We start from the raw sequence: 16,795 nt of genomic DNA on the forward strand, positions 1-16,795 counted from the left end.
AATTTCTACTTAATGCCTTTTCTCATTCTTTTGTTTACCTTTCTTTGAAGGTTTCCGAATGAGTGGATCATGAGGAACATACTTTAGGGACTTGCCATAGTATGGCTGCTTCTCGATCTACTCGTGTAACAAGATCAACAGTGGGGTTAAATGGTTTGGATGAAAATTTTTGTGGCCGAACTTTAAGAAACCGTAGCATCGCTCATCCAGAGGAAGTTTCTTCTCTTCCACAAGTAAGATCAAGATCACCGAAGAAGAAGCCAGAATCTCTGCAGACTCAGAAGGGAAATAACAGTGGACGAACGAATGACGGCAAGCAGCAGAATTCTAAGGAATCATGGGTAAGCCCTAGAAAGAGAAGACTTTCAACTTCAGAAAAGGATAATGTTGAGAAACAAATTGTGGAGAATTGTGAGAAGAAACAAGTGGAACCTGTCTCTCCAGTTTTAAAAAGAATTAAGCGCTGCTTACGTTCAGAGGCACAAAATAGTTCAGAAGAAGTGCTGCCCTCTAAAACAGGAAAGGAGCGATTAGAGTGCAAGAGCTCAGGATCGGACAATGTTGCAGTCACTCCAGGGACTAAACGAGCTTGTCGATATCTTATATTGGACGATAGTGATAAAAGGGAAGTTAAAAAGGTGAATGCTTGCACAGAAAAGTTTAATAGTTCTTCAGTATCTGAAGAACTTGTAGGTTGTCAGACTGTCAATGGAGTTGATGGGAGAGGCTCAAATGCTATAAAGCGTGATGACTGCCAGCCTGATGGGAATACTACACAGAACAATGCTGATTCCTGTTCATCCAAGGAAAAAACTGTAGCAGAAAATGGAAATGCATTGGCCCGTTCATCATTTTTTCTCAACCGAAGTAAAGAGGACAGTTTTGTAGACCACAGTGTGCCTTGCACAAATTCACAAGAACAGTTAACATTAGAGGACCATAAACAATTAAATAATTGTTTGCCTGAGGAAACTACTGATCAGGCACATGAGTCAGGTACGGGTACGGGGCCCTTTTCTGAAATCCAGTCATCTTTATTAAGGGATTCTGAGGAGGAAGTTGATGTAGTGGGGGATAGCAGTGCCTCAAAGGAGCAGTCTGAAAATACCAACAGCAACCTTGACAATTATCATGGCATTACATCAGTCTCAGGTGAACCTGAACCACCAATTTCTGTTTTGGACAGTGTGTCAGCCCAAATTACATCAGCATCAGAATCTCAAGAACACAGATACACACTGAGAACTTCGCCATGGAGGGTGGGCCCAACAAAAGGTAGCCCTACTAAGCATAACTCTCCATGTAGAGAAAATGGACAGCTTGAGGAAAACAATCATAGTGCCCCTGAAAAGAATGTAGAATCAAGTATTACTAATATCAATGGATCTACGATAAACACAGAAATTACTTTGAATGACAAAGAGAGAGGTTGTGACTCTGGGGACTATATAGCTGAAGGACTATGTAAACCACCCTCAGAGGCTAGACTTGTTGCTGGATCCCTACCATCTGCCAAAGAGAGTGCCAATCTTCATGCTGTAGAGGATGAGGAGGAAGAGCCTGATGTGTATTTCTTTGAATCAGATCATGTGGCATTGAAACACAACAAAGAGTATGTGTAACTATGGTAACCATGGATTCTGCTTTTTGTTTGTTATTCAAACCCCTAGTTTTCAAAAGTGTTATATCTGCCCTAGAATACTCCTATCTGAATAACGGTTTACTTAAGAAGGCACTTTATTTTAATTCTGTCTTGAAGAAGTAAAACTTTAGTCTCCTATCATATGTTATGTTTAAGGAGTGTGACTTCAGAGTAAAAGTTGGAGCAGGAAGTTGACTTCAAAAGAAATAATAGGCTTCTTTCTTTTTGGAAACTGATTTAGAACTTGAGTTTTTGCAATTCTGATTTCATTATAGCACCTTGGTGAGAACTTTTCAGTTAATTAGTATGCCAGATAAAATGTATTCTGTTAAATAGTTATAATAGTGTACATAGCAGAGTGTATAAACTGTCAGTTAGATATTATGGCAGTTACATAGCATTGCAAAAGAGATTAATCTATATATATTTCAAATTAATTAACCTGATCTCCGTTGCTAAATTATCATATAGAAGTTTCTAAACTTATTCAAAAGCGTTCCTCTGTAACTAGTCTAGTAATTTTACTTCAATATAACAAAATCTTACAGCTCATCAATTAGGTTTAATATGTATTAGTTGTACAAATAGGATGCTTGTCTTTTTGACAGGTGGAGTCTGGGAAACTTTGAACTGCAGGTCACCTTTAGGGTGCATAGGTAATGGTTTCCCACAAGGGTGCCTGGCTGTCAGAGATCCAGCAAGGTATTGTCTGCAGCCTACCTGACCCCACTCCCAAGTTTGTTCTTTGCTGTGCACAGAGCAGACTGATGTTGCAGCAGTTAAGCATGGTAGGGCCTGTGCTCTAGATCAACAGCAGATCTTTAGACAGTTCACCTTAAACTGGGAGAGAGAAAAGCCTAGCTTCTGGAGCCTTTTAAGCTTATGCCAAGCAGAGGAGGTTATACCCTTCTTCAACATTTGTGTTATGATGGAAGAACAAGAGAGGAATACCCACTCTTCCTTTGGTGGTATTATTGTGGTAAGAACAAGTCGGTGGGAGTAGGCTGTAGAACCAAGGCAGGCCTGGAAAACTGGTCATGCCTCTGTGCTTGCCTCCCTTCCCAATCTATGGGTCACTTTTTGCATATGGCCAGAATATAGTTAGGCATTTAAATGTATATATGCCCTCAGTATAATATGACAGCTAGAAATATGTAACACAAGTCCGTGTTTATGCAAATAAGAATATTAAATTTCTTTGAATCAGTCTGTAACTTTGTCATTCACCTATGTTAAGGCTGTCTTTCTGTTTGTTTTTGGCACTGTGCATTTTGTCACTGTTAAGTTTTCTGTCTTCTGGGTATTGAATAGCCAAAGTATTAAGGGCAGGTAAAAGTCTAGTTTTCTTATGAACAGAGACAGAAGTTAACTTGTTAGCAGTAAATCTTGACAGAAGCTGTGGTTTTGCACACTCAGTTGAATCCCTTTGGGAACTGTGAGGCAAAAGTTGCAAATTGTCTCTAAGCTCACAGAACTTTGACTGTAATATTCCATTTGGAACCACATCACTTGCCATGGAATTTTTTCAGCTCTGGTTTTTCCCTTTGAATTGGATTAGAATAGTGTTTTTTCCTGTTAACATATTTGTGGAAATCACTATTATGAAGTGGCAGTAATCCACTACATTCATTTTTCCTCTTAGGGATTTGAAACACTTTTTCAGCTTGGCCTTTTTTCTACATTGCATTTTCTGTAGATGCATCTGTCCTCCATCTGTGACATTTTCTCTCTTTATGCTGAATGCATGTGTTGAGTTTCAGAACCTTGCAGACCTTAAGTTCACTGCAATAAGTCAGATGTGAACCTGTGCCACTTCAGGCCTTGTTTTTTTGTGCTAGAATTGTTTAAATGGGCAACATTTAAACATTGCTGACAAACGCACACACAACTGTGTTCTATACTTAGACTTTTTTTTTTTAATGTTGAATGCTGGTTCTAAGCCAAAATGTTTCAGAGATTGCCTTGGGCAGGGCTGGTACTTGCATATCTGATTATCATGATGTCACCAAGGGATTTGAATGTTTTTCCAGTACACCTAAAAAAGGATGGGTGTGGATGAGTGGCAGTTATTCCTCTTTTGGAATATCTCACATCTACAAGAAGACAACATCTCTGGCTGCTTTGCAGAAAGCTATTAATTCCAACATATTTGTGAGGGTTAAAAAAAATTAATCACCATGTCCTTAAAATCCTCTAATTTCAAATCCTTTGGAAGAATACACACACACATATGAAAACAATGCTGTTGTGCAAAACCAGCAATTTTATGAAAACAAAAGCCAAATGGAAAAAGACTTGGTATTTATTCCCTTTAGGTTAATTTCAAAGTGGCTGTTATGCTTTTTAAAAAGCTTCCATTGGCACCTAATTGCTGCAGGGGGCGGGATGAGGTGTGGGCTGGATCAGGAGGCCCCGTGGGTTGGAAGTTCCCTACCCGTTGTAAAGTATGGAAAGAGTCTAATCTTTGACTAACAAGTTTCTCATAGAAGTGCTACCTTAATCACTGGCCCAGTTCAGATTATCTTCTCTTGATTTAATATGCTGAGATATGAATGATCTTTTGACTGCACCAAGGGCCCCTTCTCTCCTTCCTTTGCAGCACAAACACAGAGCACAGAAAACTTAATAAGCATAGCTTCAGATTTTGTCCAGACTAGGAAACTACAGTTACTTGCTTTGAAATAAAGCAGGATCTTAAACCACACTTTGAAGTTGGTTTAAGATCCTGGCTTGTTTGGACAAAACAAGAAATGGTGGTTAATTGGAGGCTTCTGCATTGCACTGATGTGCACTGAAGAAGGAGGTGACTATGTGCATGGGTATAAGGTCTATTTATTTCTTGGCTTATTAAACCAAGATTTCATAAACCAAATATGGCTATTAACAAAGATCCCTAAAGAAATTTGGCTGTATTAAATAAGAGCTGCTAGCACTTTACATCTATTGTACACTGTTTTTAAGAAGAATGTACTTGAGCATGTCGAGATGCTACTTTACTGAAGGTATAGTCCATGTGGCAATAGTGCAGGTAAGTCTTGGGCTCACATGCATGACCCATTCTCCCCTTCTCCCTTCGCCATGTATAGAAAATAATGTTTGAACTGGGCTGTATTGTGGAATTTATATGTTGCATCTTGGATTTGCAATCCTTACCCTATGCAGCATGGTTTGAATATTGTGATTTACATGCAATGATAAACAGTAGGGAAGGCACATGTGTGTCTAAGACTTGCTGCATTTTAACAGGTTGATGTACTCTTTGTTAACTATTGTCTGAATAGGCTTTTCAACTAATGGCAGTGTCTGAATAGGCTGATCAACTAATGGCACATAACAAAGTTTGTAGCCAGAGGCTGTTCAGTGACTACTCAGTAGCTCTTGACTAGTAGTTTCTCTTGCTTCTCTTTTCGGTGCAAATGCATCAATTTTAATTTTAATATTCTAGTTCTAATCATTGATGCTTCTGTCACTTTTGAGCTAACCGTGGTTGACATTAATATGGTGGGACATTAATAATATCCTCCCCTGCACCATTATTATCTCTGAAAAGGGAAGGAAGGGGGGATTACAGGTGTGAGACAGGGTGGAGGAGGTGGAAAAAGTGACTGAGCTTTTGGGGAGCTGGCAGTCTGATAACCATGGTTAGGGGATCAGGAACATTATGTCTGCACTGTTACCACTGGTTTTTCAACCTCCTTAAAATGCTCGATTTAGGTTTTTTGGAGCCCTTGTAGAATAGTGTTTTCTGTTGCTGTGTCCCTAGTCTAGATTTTAAAATGTATTAGATAAATCTAAATACTTTATACACACTTAATATGTGATTCTACAGCAGAATACAAAATAATAGCTTGAGTTTCTCTTGGGAAATGGAACTTGCCTTGCCTTAACCTGTGAGCACATTCTAAATCCATCAAAACAGCCTATTAGTATATTACTGAGCAGATGCTATTTCAGGTCAGTTGTTGTTCTTGGGGGGTGGGGTGGGGAGGAATCTGCTAGAACAGGGGTGGCAATCTGGCCTTCCAGATGTTGTTGGACTCAAACTCTCATCTGCCCCAACCAGTATGGCCAGGGATGACGAGAGTTCTAGTCCAACAACATTTGGAAGGCCATAGGATACCCATGCCTGTTCCAGCATTTCTAGAATACATTCCACGCTATGCTTTATTACATCTTTTAAACTAATATACTTGGCCCTCTCATACGAATATTCATACAAAATATTCATACAGATTCATACAAATTGGCCACATACTATGCTCCATTTTAAATCCGAATATATTCCCTAACTTCTGTGGTGTGAAACATGAATATTTAAACCCAGTACAGAAATTTTGTCTTTCTATATTCTGTCAGCTACTGTTGAATGGAAATTTTTATTTTATTGCTTAGAGAAGCAAGGTTTACAAGAATGGGCATTCTGTTCCTTTACTGATGGGTAACTTCAGAGTACTGTTGGTATGAAGAATATGCTGAAGTGTTTATTTGTTGGACATTGCTATTAGCATCCTTTTCAGGTCATTCTATTACCACGATGGCACAGAAAATTAAAATATTAGATAAAGTATGTGGAGGAGAAGGTTAATGGTAAACATTAGAGTGCCAGCTGTCTAACGTAGCTTTGTTCATTTACATAAGGAAGTATCACAAAAAGTGCAAATTAAATTAAAAGGGAACTCTTTACTTATCCAGTACCTTGAGGATAAAAAGGCTAGATTCTATGTTTTTAACTTAGTTTTAATTGGATTGGGTTTTCATAGAATCATAGAATAGTAGGGTTGGAAGGGGCCTATAAGACCATCGAATCCAACCCCCTGCTCAATGCTGGAATCTAAGTCAAAGCATCCCTGACAGATGGCTGTCCAGCTTCATCTTGAATGCCTCCAGTGTGGGAGAGCCCACTACCTCCCTAGGTAATTGGTTCCATTGTCATATTGCTGTAACAGTCAGGAAGTTTTTCCTGATGTTCAGCCAGAATCTGGCTTCCTATAACTTGAGCCCATTATTCCATGTCCTGCACTCTGGGATGATCGAGAAGAGATCCTGGCCTTCCTCTCTGTGACAACCTTTCAAGTACTTGAAGAGCACTATCATATCTCCCCTCAGCCTTCTCTTCTCAAGGCTAAACATGCCCAGTTCTTTCAGTCTCTCCTCATAGGGCTTTGTTTCCAGTCTCCTGATCATCTTCGTTGCCCTCCTCTCCACTTTGTCTGTATCCTTCTTAAAGTGCAGTGTCCGGGATACAGTACTCCAGATGAGGCCTTATCAGTGCTGAGTAGAGGGGAACTAGTACTTCACATGATTTGGAAGCTATACTTCTATTAATGCAGCCCAAAAGAGCATTTGCCTTTTTTGCAGCCACATCACATTTTTAGCTCATATTCAGCTTGTGATCAACAACAATTCCAAGATCCTTCTCGTTTGTAGTGTTGTTGAGCCAAGTATCCCCCATCTTGTAACTGTGCATTTGGTTTCTTTTTCCTAGGTGCAGAACTTGGCATTTATCCCTATTAAATTTCATTCTCTTGTTTTCTGCCCAGCACTCCAGTCTATCAAGATCACTTTGAATTTTGTTTCTGTCTTCCAAGGTATTCGCTACCCCCCCCATTTTGTGTCATCTGCAAATTTGATCAGCGTTCCCTGTACCTCCTCCTCCAAGTCAGTAATAAAAATGTTGAAGAGCACCAGGCCCAGGACTGAGTCCTGTGGTAGTCCACTTGTTACCTCTCCCCAGTTTGAGAAGATCCCATTGATAATCACTCCTTGAGTCCATTCCTGTAGCCAACTGTGGATCCACCAGATTGTTGTTTCATCTAGCCCACTTTGAGCTAGTTTGCTCACCAGGATATCATGGGGCACTTGAAAGCTTTGCTGAAGTCGAGGTATATGATGTCCACAGCATTCCCACAGTCCACAAGGGCGGTTACCTGATCAAAAAGTGAGATCAGATTAGTCTGGCAGGATTTGTGCTTGATAAATCCATGTTGGCTTCGAGTAATCACCACATTGTTTTCAAGGTGCTTCCAGATGGATTCCTTTATCATCTGCTCCAGAATTTTCCCAGGGATTGATGTCAGACTGACTGGTCTGTAGTTCCTAGGTTCCACCTTTTTGAAGATAGGGACAATAGCCCTTCTCCAATCATCTGGCACTTCACACGTCCTCCATGATTTCTCAAAGATAATAGACAGTGGTTCTGAGAGCTCTTCTGCCAGTTCCTTTATTACTGTAGGATGCAGTTCATCTGGCCCTGGAGATTTGAACTCATTCAAAGTAATTAGGTGTTCCTTGACCTATCAGTCTCAAACTGCAATCCTGTCCCTTCAGCCTGTACTTCACCTTTGCCAGGGGGCTCATAGACCCCCTTTTAATTGTTTTGTGAGCCACCTTGGACATCTATATTATGGAAAGGGATGCTATACATTTTTAGATATTGTTTTGAAGGTTTTACTATCAGACTTGCATAGCTGTTGTTTTGGCAGACAGGTTAATTGTGCAATGCATATTTTATTATAAATAAATTTTATCACCCTTCAATCATAGTCCCAGAGCAGTATGGACTTTAGTGGCAGACAGGGAGTCACTTGGAAGGAACCACTAATGTTATTACAGCCCATTTCCCCTTAAATGGATGCTACCAATAGCATGGTATTTAACAGAAAAGGATATGCATACATATATGTCACCATTGTCTATCTCTGGGCAAAGGCCAGATTTGCACAAAATATCATTTGAAAGCCCTAGGTATGAACACAATTATTGAGTGGTTTAATTAAAAAAACAGTTGTGCCCTTCTGTGACCTCAGAGCAGTTAAGCCAGTGACAGCCAGAGGAGCTGTGACACTGGTGCCAAAGAAACCCCACTGTGACATGAAAGATAACTGGTGTCAAGAAAAGTGGCAGGCAGAGAGTTTCAAAAAGAGACTGGTAGTTTAGATTAGAAGTAGGTAGTACATATCAGTGGAATTGGTACTAAAAAAGGTCGAAAATATATTTGTTATCATTTGTCACTGAGAGATACTACTGTATATATGGTGACCTGATACCCATGACTCAAGCATGTATTCATATATAATGTTTGGCTTATCATGTATTCTCTTTGGTGGATTAAGTTAAGTGATAGTTGGCTAGGATACTAGCAATCAGAAATTCTTGTTTGAAACTTTAGGATACATCCTGTGATTAGTCAGACATGAACTGTTTCGTTAAATCTGCCTGCAGCCTCTGAGAGCTGGCTAGGCTGAAATGAGTGTCCGCATGTCCTATGAAGGGACCAGTGAGCTTTGATATAATATATAATCTCCAGAAAAATTAAAAGTTATGTTGTGCAAAACTTGAAATATGTTATGCTACTGGCAGTGGCAACACTGGGGCTTCTATGTGATACAAACAGATGGAATTCCCTTCACTATCGTGGAGCAGCTCCCTACCCCCTGAAGCACCAGGAGATATTTTATCTACAAATCCAGAAAAATAGATGACTGACAGTGCAATCTTATACTTGTTTATTTGGAAGTAAGTCTCAATGTCTACTCCCAGGTAAGTGTACATAGGATTGCAGCCTGTATATATCCTTTAAGAGTAAGTGGGGAAAATGACTGGTATGAGTGGTAGTGTTCACCACTGAAGGTGAGAAAGACACCTTTTCCCCTACTCAGTATCTCTGAAGATCTCCTCTTAAGCGTTGGCTAAAAATCTTCATTTTCTATAAAGTATAGTCACTGCGCCAAAACAATGCTTGCTTAGTTGAGTTTCTGATTCCCACTTTCTTGACACAGGCCACTATGCTTCTAAACACGCTAGAAAAAAAGCTTGTGTACATGCAGGTTCTTCTGGTTTATTAAAGAAGCTTTTTAAATTGTGACAGTATACTTCAATCATGTTGATTATTTGTGGTGTGTAATGAGCAGGATAAACTGTCATCTTGGGGACCAGATTAAAGGTTTTATTTGGCAGTTCATATGTGTTTCCAGTTTTCTTTTTAGGGCAGTGATTTCTATTGTGCCTGTTCTTTAAAAAAAACTATTTGTGACTAATGACTACAGTGCTACACCCTGTAAATAACTCCAAGACCAAAAACATTTCCTATGATGAAAAGGGTATTTTTGTATAGAACGTAGGAGAAACAAAGCTATAGTGATTCCTTCACAATAATTTCCTTGCCATCTGAAAAAAGATTGGATTTGATCATTGTGACTGAGGTGTATCTTTAATAGCTCTAACCAGATTGGAGGTTGAAGCACAATTACCATCTTCAGACAGAGAATTAGAAAATTGCCTGCAGTAGTTATTCGAGTGGAGTGTCTGGAACTGAATTGTGGTCCTCACAAGCTCTTTGGGATTTTACACCTCACTTAACTAGACATTTAGCTATTTTGATTCAGCTAACGGCATATACATTAATCTTTTAAAAATGTTGTCATACTTGATTTATTCCAGGCTGAGTGTATGTTCTGAATGTATCCTTGTGGAATTCTCTCCCCAGGGAGATTCACAAAAGACTTCTTTGGTTTCCCAGTCATTTTAAATGACCAGTGTTGCTTTATCTATTTTCTCATGCGTGCTGCTGCTAATTATTGCGTTGTTGTTCTGTGACCAGCCTTAGAATTTCAAATTGAATAAAGGTGTATGAATCCTCTAAATCAGATGTTTTGGCCTACAACTTCCATCATGCCTCACCAATGGCTAGGCATATGGGAGTTGTAGGCCAAAACATCTGGAGAGCCACAAGTTACCTATTCCTGCTCTAAATAGATGGATTTAGATCCTGGAAAAAATGTTCCTACACCATTTGGGGGAGAGCTTGCAATCCCTTTAGTGTTTCCCATTATTTTTATTGTTAATTAATAGTTTCCCAGATTGTTTTTCCCTATATCAAATTTCTATTTAGCAAGGTTTGTTTTTGTTGGCATATTCTTTAATTTTTTATTTTAAAAAGGTTTAAAAACCTTTGGGTTTTGCCCAAAGACACCGAACACAATGTATAGCATAGTTTACTTTCAAGCTAGATTGTGAAATAATAGTTCTTGTTAGGGAGTAGTTTTGTATCCCAATGAACCACATTGTTACCCTTTGGAGGGAAGCCCCGAGCAAGCATTTTTCCTTCTCATCAGCCTTGTTCCTGAAGTTAGCACAAACACACACATAGTCACTGTTGCCTCTGAAGCCCACTCAGCTTGAAACCCATTGTTGTGAGGTCTTTTACTCTACTGTTCCTTTGTTCTTTTTCAGGCTTTGCTCTTCTACCAAGAAAAAGGTGGAAGGGCTAATAAGTTTACATTTATTTGCAAAGGGCAGAGGTGATGGATGGGCGAGGTATGTGATTGCTTTGCTAAGGGCACAGGTTATGGAGGGGTGAGGCATGACATGGGATTTTTTTTACCAAAAGTGGTGGAGGGATAAGGCATGTGATTTTTTGACAGAAGTGATGCAGGAGTGAGATGTCTTTGTATCCTAGTTATCAAAAGCTGTTTTGCAAATACCTTTCAAAAGCAGGATGTGTAGATGGCTATTTGTTACCATGGATAACGGAACATGACTGAATGAATCATGATCATAATGTTGTATCAGCCCAAATTGTTTATATATGTTCATGCATGTTCCCTAGGCAAGACTTGTATTGGTATAACAACTTGTCTTTATCATTAACATGAGCTTGATGTAAGTTGTTACCTCATATGGAAAGACCAATTCACACCATGTTACTCTGGGCAGTTTTCCATTTGCAGAGAGCAAACTGTTTATGGTAACGGACTGTTGTTTGGGTATATTATGTACTGGAGTGTCACTGACAAATGTCCTAAAAGGACAAAGTTAGAGAAACACTCTTAATTGTTGCACAAAATGTGCATCTGGGATTATAAATTACCACATACTTGAACTTGAAGGTTAAAGGTTCCTATCTACCTTAGGAAATGCTTAATGTTGACCTTAGGAAATGCTTAATGTTGAGCAACACAGGCTGCACTCTGTGTTATATTTGCTATATGTATGTATGACGGTGTGCAGAACAAAATACAGCAGATGGCAAAACATTTAGCTTTATGATACATCATTCAAATGATCCTATATTATTGGTTGTACAAAAGTAGTATTTCGATTTTCAGACTCCTTCTAAGGAATCAGTATTTCTCTTCTCTTTAGTGACTTTGAGGCGTGCTGTATGTATTTAAGGTTTCTTTTATCACTTACTTTAAATGCAAGTAGCTTCGAGTAATAATATACCTGTATGACTAAAATCAGTAAAAATAATAAGGAAGCCATTTTAGATCATATATTAAACTTTAGTCATTAATGTAACAATAATGGATAGTTTTAGTGAGTTCCCCCCCAAAACCGTGCTTTTGCTTACAGGGTATTTGAGGATTTATGTACATCTAGTCAAGAATGAGGGCTTTTTTAAAAAAGATCTGATTTTTTGCAGGCTGTTGTAGGCTGGATTTGCTATTATCTTTTGCCATTTTGAAGACATTCCTGGGGGGTTTTGCTATAATATTTCACTTTTAATTGGTAAAAATATGCTATGAAGATTGAGGAGACAGAATGTATTTTTGTTGGTTTGTCAAAATACCACCTCATGCTTGATGTCATGCCTCTGTATCCCACCTTATCAATCGTTGTTCTTTAAGGCTACAACATTCCTATACCCCACCCAAGAGTTAAGTCTCATTGATCTCAGTGGGGTTTACTTCTGCATAGACACACACACAAGATTGCGCTGTAAATCTTTAATACTAAAATATGTTGTCCTACTGCCCTTTCACTTTGATTCCTATACTATGAGAGAGGGTGCAAATAATTCTAGGGGTGGGCATATGCATGCCCCCTGAAATCTAGTAAGAGATATGGCTGCTGTTTATGCAACCCTAGCTGAGCAGCAGATCCTCACAATCGTTTTGTAAGCAGAATCTAGCACGACGTCAGAAACAGCTGCCAGGTGCAGTGATACCGTGGGAATAAAGCTACTAAATGCAACTCAAGGACAGAGGCTTTTTAAGAGAGACAGAGTTTCCATTCCCTGTCTAACGACACTGTAAGCCGTGTTACATTCACAATGCATTGAGGAGCAGTAGCGGAAGAGGTATTGCTTATCTGTAGTAGGCAACTCTTAAAAGGGCCCAGAGGGACTATTTGCAAGCAACAAATGCTTAGTGGACAAACAGAAATTGGAATAACATCTCACATCCCATCCTCATCTGGGACACTGTTTCTGTTGATGCCTGCTTGTGGAAAGGCATTGGCATAACCTCCTGGGGTTGATTTAGGGATTCTGCTCCGATTTTTGACTAATGCAAGTATTAAAGTAATACTTCTGAGGATGGGTTTTGACTTCAGCCTTTAAAGCCTGTAGTGCTGTAGAGAACCACTTGTAACATCCCATAAATATATATATTACCCCCTCCTGCATCACATTCCTTTGGATCCCAGGCATCCCTTCTTTTATTAACATGCAAATCTGCTACCTGCATCTGTGATACAGAGCATATTATTTTTCTGGTGAAGGTAGTAAGCATTTAGAGAATATGAGTGAGGGGTTTCTTTATCTAGTCTTAATTTTTTTTGGAAAGCTTAACATATTAGTTTCTGTGGCTGTTCTGAAGCTGTTAATTTGAGAATTGATCCACCAAAACACTGTTGAAACTAGCAAAACTATTCCATACTAATTATTTGGAGGGCCTTGGTTTTCTGTGTTGAATTTGCATCTTTCATTGTGAAATGGTCATTCTTTCCTCTGTTTAAGAGAAAGTTTAAGTCTATTAAATAATGATGACAGACGTCTCTGGTTATTGTTTATATAATAGCAGATGGCAGCCTAAAACACTTTAAAGGAAACCCTGTTTGGACTACAGCAATCTGGCCAAAAATTTCCAGCCCACCTCCAGAGTGTGGAGCTGTGCTGGTATGTATATGAATGCCTGTGAGGTATGTACTTCTGTTTAGAAAAGTCTGTGTGACCTTCGGATCTACAACATAGAGATTATCTATGTGATTATCTTCCTCTGGGGCAATATGAAATTACTCAAACAATGGAAACAGTTAATTATATATTATTTTGACAAATTGCTTTGGCAAAAATAAAGTTGCATGATTGAGAGCTGAACTTATAACAGCATAAATATAAATATTATGGCAGAGGACATTAGGACTATATGTCAGCTGAGAAACTGATCTCTTAATTTTGATATTGAGAACTACTTTGGAAATTGAACTGCAAGGGAAAGATTATATGATCTTTGAAGTATTAAGGAAGACATAAACATGTTAAATCCCTTTTAGTGCATTGTATGAGTTCCTAGGACAGGCTGTGGTATTGCTCATAATGCACTCTCTGAGAGGGAACAATCAGTTGCTCCAAAGATTGCTTTGAAAATTCCTATACTCAAAGCTGTCATCTAGGAATTAGTAAGTAACTTGTCATACACAATGATCATGCACACAAGCTCTTCATTAATTCTTATATGGATCCTATTAAGACTGAATTTTCTATAAGGGCAGTACCCTGGGTGGATAGCAAGATCAGATTTGGGTTTCCATGTTCCTACGATGGCCTTGTAGGCCCCTTCCAACCCTACTATTCTGTGATTCTACCCAGTCCCCATTCCTCTTTCCCTGATTCAGGATCAGTTATGTGCATTCAGAGAACTGTGGGATCCCTCATTCTTCATTCACAGTTTCCCATCCCCTAGACTGCTCCCCTTACTTGGGAGAGACATACATGACCAAACTGGGAGGTCCTACAGTTATTTCAGCATAAGATCCTGCTGACTTTTCAAGATAAAATCTGCTAGAAAATTGCTGGTATTGGGCCAAACTAGACATGATTTTATTCACATATTTAGCCTTTGCATGGCTTAAAAAAAATAAACAGCAGGTATGGGAGGTTGGGACCAGGGAATAGTGCGTGTGATAAACAGGAGACTGTACCTTCACCCCTGCAAGGCAGGGCAGGCTGCAAGACGCCCTTTACTGTACCTTTAAGAGGTGGACTGCCACCACTCTTGAGATTAAAATAACTCTTAGGCTGCACAACCAAGAATCCATGCTTATTTTAACTTTAAATGTATTTGTTTGTTTATTTATTTAATATCTAGCCATTTTTCCTCCTTAAGGAATCCAAGGTGGCATACATAATCCTTCTTCTCTCCATTTTATCCACACAACAACAACCCTGTGAGATAGGTTGGACTCAAGAGTTTGTGACTGGCCCAAAATCACCCAGTGAGCTTCCATGGCCCAGTGGGGACTAGAACCCAAGTCTCCTGACTCCCAGTCCAGCACTCTAGCCACTACATCACATTGGTTCTCACTCAGTTCTTAGAAGGCTAGACTGTAAGAGAGTTTCTTTGTTAGAGTGTCTATAGTATTTGAAGTGGCCATGCAGTTGAAATCTCTGAGAAGGACTTAGCAGAAATCCTTAAATAGCACACTTAAAACTACTGTTCAGGGAATCATTTTCATGTTTATAATAGCTTATTTGCACTAGGGGAATCTGAACTCCCTTAACAGGTTATATACAGTCAGGGCCAGAAATACTGGAACAAGGATAACTGTTTTGACGGTTGGCCTCTGTACACCACCACATTGGAGTTGAAAGGAAACTCAACCAGATGGGAGCAAAGTCAGGACTTTCAGCTGTAATTCAAGGGGTTTGACAAAAGTGGGGCACTAACCATTCAGGAAGTACAGCCACTGGCATACATACATCCCCATCATTGGGGGCTCATAAGTAATGGAACAAACCAACGTCATTTCAAACTTAAGGATCGCCTTTAATACCTGGATGAAAATCCTTTGCAGTCAATGACTGCCTGAAGTCTGGAACCCATGGACATGACCAAATGCTAAGTTTCCTCCCTCAAAATGCTTTGCCAGGCCTTTACTGCAGCTGCCTTCAGCTGCTGCTTGTTTGTGGGTCTTTCTGCCTTCAGTCTTGTCTCCAGTAAGTGAAACGCATGCTCTGTTGGGTTGAGATCAGGTGACTGACTTGGCTGTTGAAGAACATCCCACTTCTTTTCCTGGAGAAACTCTTGGGTAGCTTTTGCTGTATGTTTTGGGTCATTATCCATCTGCAATATGAAGCAGCAACCTATCAGTTTGGCAGCATTCAGCTGAATCTGAGCAGAAAGTATAGCCCTATACACTTCAGAATTCATCCTGCTGCTTTGATCGGCAGTCAGGTCATCAATAAACACCAGTGACCCGGATCCATTGGCAGCCATACATGCCCATGCCATAAGACTGCTTCCACCATGTTTGACAGATGATGTGGTATGCTTTGGATCATGAACTGCTCCCTTCCTTCTCCATACTTTTCTCTTCCCATCATTCTGGCACAAGTTAATCTTGGTTTCATCAGACGAAAGAATCTTATTCCAGAACTGGGCAAGCTTGTTTAGGTGTTTGCTGGCAAAGGCTAATCTGGCCTGTCTGTTCTTGAGCGTTACCAGTGGTTGGCACCTTGTTGTGAAGCCTTTGTATTTACATTCATAAAGCCTTCTCTTGACCGTAGATGTTGACAATGACATGCCTACCTCCTCAAGAGCGTTCTTGACCTGGCTAGATGTTGTGAAAGGGTTCCTCTTCACCATGAGCAGAATTCTGTGGTCATCCACTTTAGTTGTCTTCTCTGGTCTTCCAGGTCTCTTGCTGTTGCTGAGCTTGCCAGTTAATTCCTTCTTTTTCAGGATGTTCCAAACTGTTGTATTGGCCACTCCCACTGTTTTTGCTGTCTCTCTGATGGGTTTATGTTGTTTTCTCAGCCTAATGATGGCCTCCTTCACTTGCATGGACACCTCTTTGGACCTCATGTTGGGGGTTCCAGTGAACAGCTACCAAATGCAAATGTAACACTCAGAACCACCTCCAGACCTTTCATCTGCTTGATTGGTCATGGGGTACCCAGGAAACAGGCCAAACCTGGCCATGCAGCTGTTTGTCAGCCATCGTTCCACTACTTATGAGCCACCAACAGTGGGTGTGTGTGTATGCCACTGGCTGTCCTTCCTGAATGGTTAGTGCCCCACTTTTGTCAAACCCCTTGAATTACAGCTGAAAGTCCTGACTTCGCCCCCATCTGGGTGTGTTTCCTTTCAACTTCAGTGTGGTGGTGTACAGAGGCCAACTGCCAAAACAGTTATCCTTCTTCCAATATTT

General features: G+C 39.9%; 1 protein-coding gene across 8 annotated transcripts in view; it reads left to right on the forward strand.

The window, feature by feature from the left end:
- ZZZ3 (zinc finger ZZ-type containing 3) overlaps window positions 1-16,795 on the forward strand; it is an 83,960-nt gene that overhangs the window by 35,262 nt on the left and 31,903 nt on the right. For all 8 annotated transcript variants that reach the window (XM_084852150.1, XM_084852152.1, XM_084852154.1 and 5 more), the window contains exon 2: window positions 51-1,612. In XM_084852150.1, the coding sequence (XP_084708276.1) occupies window positions 102-1,612 (1,511 nt within the window). In that variant the 5' untranslated portion in view covers window positions 51-101. The remainder of the gene's footprint in view (window positions 1-50; window positions 1,613-16,795) is intronic.

The sequence above is a fragment of the Heloderma suspectum genome, chromosome 4, assembly GCF_057233095.1.
Source record: "Heloderma suspectum isolate Gila_16-S chromosome 4, 16-S_ref, whole genome shotgun sequence".
NCBI lineage: Eukaryota > Metazoa > Chordata > Lepidosauria > Squamata > Helodermatidae > Heloderma > Heloderma suspectum.